Consider the following 8,522-nt stretch of genomic DNA (forward strand, 5'->3'; position numbering starts at 1 on the left):
GGGTTAACTCCTACTTCTTAAGACTCAGATGAACTTGTAGATACCATTTTTATGTCTCTGTATCCAGTATGAAAGAAGTTACAGGTAGTTTCGCGAGCCAACGCTAACTAGCATTAGCGCAATGACTGGATGTCTATGGGTATTGACTCTGGGGAAGTAGATATGGGGCCTCATTGCCAAAATCCCATAGTATCTATTTAAATAAACATCTCTAGGTTGCATCCGAACTCTCTGGGCTTTCTTCCACTACTCCCGCAATGTTTTATAAACAGCACTACACTCTATTCCTGTTTAATGAAATCCTCCTCCAAGCTATAGAAAAAACACATCAACAATACAGAGTAGGAGGAGATAGACAGAAATGATCTAATCTATGAGTCATGATTACATAGACAGGAGGCATTTTGCTGATATTGTTCATTACGATAAGGAACCTATACTGGAGAAATGTGAAGTGAGAAATAAGTCTCTCTCATCTGACTACATTTTACATTTTAGTCATTTAGCAGACTCTCTTATCCAGAGCAACTTACAGGAGCAATTAGCAAGTGCCTTGCTCAAGGGCACATCGACAGATATTTCACCTAGTCAGCTCGGGGATTAGAACCATCGACCTTTCGGTTACTGGCACAACGCTCTTAACCATTTAGCTACCTGCCGACTAGAGAGCTCTTTGGCAACGCCCTAGATAAGGTCAACCGCATCATGAACTTTACCCAGTACAAGGACATTTCAGCCAAAAACCTGTTTGCATCTGCCAGGAGGCTGAAACTTGGCCACAAGTGGATCTTTCAGCAAGTCCGTAACCCCAACCACACATCAAAATCCACAAATAAATGGTTAATTGGACACACAATCAACATTTTGCAATGGTCATCTCAGTCTTCGGACATGAAACCCATTCAAAACCTGTGGTTTGAATTGAAGAGGGCAGTCCATTAGTGCAGATTCTGTATGGAGGAATGGTCTAAGATCCCTCTCAATGTAATCAATTTTGACCCCTACCTTTTTAAGAATGTTTTTGTATTACTAAATCTCTTTCTCTAAGCAATTATTAGTATAAAATAACTTCCCCACTTTTTTTAACTCCCCTCACTCGGTTCCTCCCTCCCCCACCCGCTTCCCTCGCTCGGTTCCTCCCTCCCCCTCTCTTGCCCTCGCTCGGTTCCTCCCTCCCCCTCTGTTGCCCTCGCTCGGTTCCTCCTGCCTCTGCTGCCCTCGCTCGGTTCCTCCTGCCTCTGCTGCATCCCCTCGCTCGGCTGACTGCCTCCCTGCCTCTTAACAGCTCCCTGTACAGTAGGCTAAACAGTAGCTGGACCAAGACAACACTCCTGAGTCCTTTCCTATCCTTCTTCACAACACAAACACTCCTGAGTCCTGTCCTAGGAGAAACACAAAGGGGATACTCCTCAGTCCTCCTAACCTTCTCCAGGGAAACAAACACCCTCCTCCACATTTGACATCAATCGTGGATGAAGCAAAGCAGGGGAGAGGGGAGAGTATAGAGTAGAGCGGGGAGAATAAAGAATAGAGAGGGAAAAGCAGAGAGGGGAGAGTAGAGAGTAGAGAGTAAAGGGGAGAGTAGAGGGGGAAAAGTAGAGAGGGGAGAGTTTAGAGTAGAGAGTAAAGGGGAGAGTAGAGAGGGGAGAGTAAAGAGTAGAGGGGAGAGGAGAGAGGGGAGAGTAAAGAGTAGAGGGGAGAGGAGAGAGTAGAGAGGGGAGAGTAGAGAGGGGAGAGTAAAGGGGAGAGTAAAGGGGAGAGTAGAGAGGGGAGAGTAAAGGGGAGAGTAGAGAGGGGAGAGTAGAGAGGGAGAGTAAAGGGGAGAGGGGAGAGGAGAGAGTAGAGAGGGGAGAGTAGAGAGGGGAGAGTAGAGAGGGGAGAGTAAAGGGGAGAGTAAAGGGGAGAGTAGAGAGGGGAGAGTAAAGGGGAGAGTAGAGAGGGGAGAGTAAAGGGGAGAGTAGAGAGGGGAGAGTAGAGAGGGGAGAGTAAAGGGGAGAGTAGAGAGGGGAGAGTAAAGGGGAGAGTAGAGAGGGGAGAGTAGAGAGGGGAGAGTAAAGGGGAGAGTAGAGAGGGGAGAGTAAAGGGGAGAGTAGAGAGGGGAGAGTAGAGAGGGGAGAGTAAAGGGGAGAGTAAAGGGGAGAGTAAAGGGAGAGTAAAGGGGAGAGTAGAGAGGGGAGAGTAAAGGGGAGAGTAGAGAGGGGAGAGTAAAGGGGAGAGTAAAGGGGAGAGTAGAGAGGGGAGAGTAAAGGGGAGAGTAAAGGGGAGAGTAAAGGGGAGAGTAAAGGGGAGAGTAAAGGGGAGAGTAGAGAGGGGAGAGTAAAGGGGAGAGTAAAGGGGAGAGTAAAGAGTAGAGGGGAGAGGAGTGAGTAGAGAGGTGCTGTACTGTACTCCCTGTTACTGTACTGTCCTCCCTGTTACTGTTCTGTAATCCCTGTTCCTGTACTGTCCTCCCTGTTAATGTATTGTCCTCCCTGTTACTGTACTGTCCTCCCTGTTACTGTACTGTCCTCCCTGTTACTGTACTGTCCTCCCTGTTACTGTACTGTCCTCCCTGTTACTGTACTGTCCTCCCTGTTACTGTACTGTCCTCCCTGTTACTGTTCTGTCATCCCTGTTACTGTATTGTATGTCACATCTGTCAAATAGTATCACTCTCTATTATTTTGACAGTTTGTTGACTAATAGCTGAAGTGTAAAATAATTTAGTGCCAAATCTTAACTTGAGATACGTAAAATACGAGTTCCGTGTGAATCTTAACTACAGGATCGGCGTCCCTATACCTGCTCTATATGCGATATGTGACTAGAATGGCTTCGTAAACAGCCTACTTTCCGGGACATAGACATGTCTTATAGGGGCAGAAAGCTTATATTCTTGTTACTCTAACTGCAGTGTCCAATGTACAGTAGCTATTACAGCTAAAAAAATACCATGCTATTGTTTGAGGATAGTGCACAACAACAAAACACTTTTGTCATGGCAACTGGTTTGGTACATTCACCTCTGAAGGTAAATAATGTACTTACATTCAGTTATCTTGCTCTGATTTGTCATCCCGAGGGTCCCAGAGATAAAAATGTAGCATAGTTTTGTTTGATAAAATCATTTTTTATATTCAAATGTAGGAACTGGGTTCTACAGTTTGACCCCCTGTTGTCTCTGGCACATTTCCACAAACTTCAAAGTGTTTCCTTTCAAATGATATCAAGAATATGCACATCCTTGCTTCAGGTCCTGAGCTACAGGCAGTTAGATTTGGGTATGTCCTTTTAGGAAAATACATTGAAAAAAAGGGTTTCGGGCCCATGATGTTAGTGTAAACATACACACTAGAGTCCTACTGTAAATCATGTTGACAGGTGAACAACAACTGAACTGGGCCTTTATAAAAAACTATATTTGATCTATTAATGCTTTGTAATCACAACCCATTGTTGAGTCAACAGTGGATGTGTTAGCGATATGAAACAACCGGAACCAATAAGGCAGGAAAGACTACAAGCTCCCTGAGACTGTGTTTGTTCAGTGATTCATAGGAACAACTTGACATTTTTACCTGACGACACCGACTGTGATCCCAAATGGCACGCTCTGGTCAAAAAGTAGTGCACTATGTAGGAAATAGGGTGCCACTTGGGACAGACCGACGGTCAGAGAAGGATGATTACCGGAGCTATCGCTTATCATAGGACAGGAGTGAGATGACTAATTGGCAAAATATAATTGAGCGTCTAAAATTATATTCTACATGTCAGAACCTGAGGGGAGAACAGGACCTCTTGCAGGCACTGACATTCATTTAAAACAGGAAAGGATGTAATTTCACTCACGAATTAATTAAAGATTAGACATCACTCAAAACAAACTGCAGAAGGTTTAGAGATTTGGGGAGTGTTTTCTCCAATGTAATATTCCTGTAACTCTCCCAATAAGTGACACTTATCGCGGGCCAACATAAACTGATTGGATTAAGAGCTTTTTGGATTATCAGTATTATCCCTAGCCTAAAATGGGTTATCCTTTGTTAATGTATTATGAAACAGGGAGAGAGGTATGACAGAAGGAAAAAAAAAACGATTTTTTAGTTTTCTGCAATGTACACACACAGCGCGAGACAGACAGACAGACATGCAAATGAATAACCCTTTTTTCTATACACATTTTTTTTTTTTTATAAGCTACATATTTTTGCAATGCATTGTTTTTGCAAGGTGCAGTTGTCGGTAAAGATGCAGCTGTTTTTTCCACAGGCTGCCATCAGTGGGCTGGGTTGGAAGAGTGTGACTCACAGTCTACGTCGAGGTTAGTGATGACTCATCAGCGCAAAACGTGACAGCAATGTAGCAAAATGTTCATTTCAAACAATGTATCTTGAAGCACACTTATGGTAACAATGTAACGAACAATGTAATAACGTAAAATTCTAGCGTTTGCACTTACATTATAACACTGCTTGCGACTCAAATCTTGTTTGCAGGTGTCTGCTGCCTAGCCGACGTTTCTTTACCACTGAAGCGATCCATCTTCACAACCTGGGTAAAGCAAGTACCACGACAACATAACGTTTCATTTCAGCACAACAATGCCGTCGACTGTTTGCGAGAACGAATGTTCATGGATCCATGTCAGAAATATTTCAACGTGCCTTTCGCAAACTATTTGATCTGCATGGTGCTTATTCGCTTCCTTGTGAGGATGGCTGACTTGTCCGTCGTGAACAGTGAACACACAGCCACTCTCTAGAAGAGTGGGAGATCCAACACGGTCCTAGTGCGGATGGGTCTCTTGCGCTGTCGCTTCACATTCAACAGGTTAACTGTCCCATCCACTGGTCCCACTCTACACTCTTAACCATTAAACACACCGAGAATGTCACCGCAGATAGGCACTTATCACAGTGGAAGTATGGAGATAAATCACTGACATAATGATTTGAGTTTGTAGAATATATTCTTAGTTGTAAACACAATTTTGCAAGTGTGTAACTGAGTTGTGAACGTGAAAGAATAATATGTAGTTGTAAACACATACTCAAACGTGTAACTGATGAGTTGTGAACATGAAAAAAAAAAACATTTGTAGTTAGATTTTAGTCATTTAGCAGACTCTCTTATCCAGAGCGACTTACAGTTAGTGCATACATTTTTATTTTTTATACTGGAATCAAACCCACAACCCTGGCGTTGAAATGCCATGCTCTACCAACTGAGCTACATCCCTGCCGGCCATTCCCTCCCCTACCCTGGACCAATTGTGCGCCGCCCCATGGGTCTCCCGGTCGCGGCCGGCTACGACAGAGCCTGGATTCAAACCAGGATCTCTAGTGGCACAGCTAGCACTGCGATGCAGTGCCTTAGACCACTTCGCAATCTTGTTAGTTAACATTTGCCAGCAATAATTGCATCTGTACACATGCACTCAGACTTTTGGCAGTACTTTTACTGTGACAAAAATATGTGTAGATGTTCAAACAGACATTTGCAAGCAAAAGAGAGAGAGAGCGAGAGCTGGAACTCTGGGAGGTGGGACCTGTTTATTCTAACCAATTAGATTAGGATTTCATAGACCTGCATACTCTACACTGGTTGGTTGGTGACAGCTCACATGTGCCGTGTTGTCTGGCGCAACCTGTCAATCACGACGTGTCTTAGCAGTTTACCACTGATTGCACAATGTCCACCAATGAATCCCGGCTGTTAGCTGCAGGGCCAGTGCCAGAATGAATCAGTTGGACAGGCATTTGATTTATATAGGCATGCCCGTTTTTTTCACAGGACCTCCTGTGTGCACGCCTGCATGAATTGTCTTAATGGGTGTTATAATTAGGCAATAAGGCCAGAGGGGGTGTGGAATATGGCCGATATACCATGGCTAAGGGCTGTTCTTCGGTATGACACAACACAGAACTTAGTCCTGCTATATACAACAAATCCCTGAGGTGCCTTATTGCTATTATAAACTGGTTACCAACATCATTTGAACAGTAAAAAGTAATGTTTTGTCATACCCCTGGTACAGGGTCTGATATACCACGGCTTTCAGCCAATCAGCATTCAGTGTTCGAACCACCCAGTTTATAATAAAGAGTATAGGTAGCTCGTGAGTTTCAAGTTTGAGGAAGTGTAACCGGTGTGAAATGGCTAGCTAGTTAGCGGTGCGCTCTGAGACCTTGAAGTAGTTGTTTCCCTTTGCTCTGCAAGGGCCGCGGCTTTTGTGGAGCGACGGGTAACGGTGCTTCGAGAGTGACTGTTGTCGATGTGTGCAGAGGGTCCCTGGTTCGAGCCCAGGTAGGAAGCAACACTGTTACAGAAGCTTACAATTTATCCTAGCATGTCTACTTAGCTGCGTGCGAATTATGATTATTTTTATATGTACATTTTGGTGGAACAGTTTCATTTTTGATAATGTTTTAATTTCTCAAAATTATTGTCATGGTTAATCATAAAAATCGTAATAAAAAATCATAAAATTCTAAAAGTTAAAATTAAACTAATGCAAGAGCACCAGCCTTTGCCATATGGACACATTGGTACACCGTGATCCATTGGCGGCTAAACTCAGAGATAGCCAATAGGCCAATGCAGCAGTAGGCCTATAATTTCCATCGTTAACTAAGTAAAATACATAGGCCTAAAGCCAACAAATAAAAACGGTAGAAAAATATCCTGATGAAAATTCTGGTTCTTTTAATCTCATTAATCTCTCTACTCCGCCTGTCTGCCTCTCTTTCTATCTGCCTTGACTTGAGCTATCCCTAGTGAAGTGCAACATGGTATCAACTCAGCAGGTTGGCGTGCTCAGGCGCGCGCTCCCTCAACGTTATCAGGACAGAAAAACCACACACTCTAAACAAAAGACAATGGAAAAAATTGACAAAACTCCTAAATTATGGTTATGAAATAAACCAAAACTTGTTTCTCACAAGTGTATCAGGTTGGGAACTCTGCAAACAATGTTTCCACTCCGAGAATGAGAACGGTAAATGACTGTAAAACATGCATTAACATAAATTAATGTAGCCAAATGACAGGGATTAACGGTACATTTACTAGGCCTACTGGTTACATACGTAATGGAAATTTATACATAATAAACAATCAAAGAGCAAGTCACACAATTAAACAATGAATGTGCAAGAATTAGCGGGAGACAGCGGAGCACATTCTGGAGAGCTGAGTGCATGCATTCTGGAGAGAGATGCCCATATCTTCGCTACACAGCCCTTCTTTTCTCAACATTTTAATTTATACTGCACAAATTGCTGGCATTCCCAAATAGGCATTTGCACTTGTGATTTGAAACAATCCACAGCTATAAAAATAAAATAAAAAATAAAAAAAAGATAATTATCCTCTGTGGCTAAGTCAAGCTCTCTGGTAAAGTATTTTTGAATGATTTTAATTAGACAGGAGCAATTATATAATTTTGACAAAACATCAATTTACTTTAGGGGAAGCCAGCATCCGAACACTGCACTGTGCACCCGCCAACTTTGCTGAAACCAGAGATCTGTATATAATGACGAGATGCTAATGTCTCCGCCCTAACAATGCGAGTCGTTGTCCCGAAGGCGGGAATGCAGGCGACAAGCTTAGGTCTGCATATTATGCCCATAGAAACGCATTGGGTTTATTCAGGACAGAAAAAGTATGACATGCCATACTCCTTTTGTCCAGACAGCATCAGATACATGGTCTACACATACGGAGACAGAGGGGCGCTGTTTCGCTCGCTTGGATGCTTTATCTGAGATTGATGCGTCTTTCTGACGGCGCGTGTCTCGGTCAAATAAATGATCAATATTTCAATATTTTATTTGGACGGGCAAGGAGGTACGGTAGGTGCGGGCCAGGACCCCTACGTCCCGCCCATAACGCCGGCCCTGGTTAGCTGTCATGGCAGGTACATTTAAATGTCTTTCTTTTATGGCTAGGTAGCAAGTTTTTTTCTTCTTTGTAGTATGTTTTTGGAAGCAATTGGCCAAGTCATTGTTAATAAAGCTGCAACATGTAACTTTTTGGGCGACCCGACCAAATTCACATAGAAATGGGAGTTATAGATCTGTCATTCTGTGCACTTTCTTCAGATTCGTTTTTTTTGTGCCTCTTTTACTTTCGGTTGTGTACATCCCTGGATGTAAACAGGTAGTGGCAGGTAGCTTAGCGGTTAAGAGCGTTGGACCAGTAACCAAAAGGTTGTTGGTTCGAATCCCTGAGATGACTAGGTTCGAATCTGTCAATGTACCCTTGAGCAAGGCATTTAAGCATAATTGCTGTTTGGGATGATCTGGATCGACGTGTACAACAGTGTGTTCCAGTTCCTGCCAATATCCAGGAACTTTGCACAGCCATTGAAGAGGAGTGGGACAACATTCAACAGGCCACAATCAACAACCTGATCAACTCTATGTGAAGATTTGCCACGCTGCATGAGGAAAATAGTGGTCACACTAGATGCTGACTGGTTTTCTGATCCACGCCCCTACCTTTTATTTATTTTAAGGTATCTGTGACCAAGAGAT

General features: G+C 43.3%; 1 protein-coding gene across 1 annotated transcript in view; it reads right to left on the bottom strand.

The window, feature by feature from the left end:
• rab27b (RAB27B, member RAS oncogene family) overlaps nt 1-4,709 on the bottom strand; it is a 106,651-nt gene extending 101,942 nt beyond the window's left edge. The window contains exon 1 of the mRNA XM_041872382.1: nt 4,442-4,709. Within this exon, the coding sequence (XP_041728316.1) occupies nt 4,442-4,443 (2 nt within the window). The 5' untranslated portion in view covers nt 4,444-4,709. The remainder of the gene's footprint in view (nt 1-4,441) is intronic.
• Between the last annotated feature and the right edge of the window lie 3,813 nt (nt 4,710-8,522).

The sequence above is a fragment of the Coregonus clupeaformis genome, unplaced genomic scaffold (assembly GCF_020615455.1).
Source record: "Coregonus clupeaformis isolate EN_2021a unplaced genomic scaffold, ASM2061545v1 scaf0289, whole genome shotgun sequence".
NCBI lineage: Eukaryota > Metazoa > Chordata > Actinopteri > Salmoniformes > Salmonidae > Coregonus > Coregonus clupeaformis.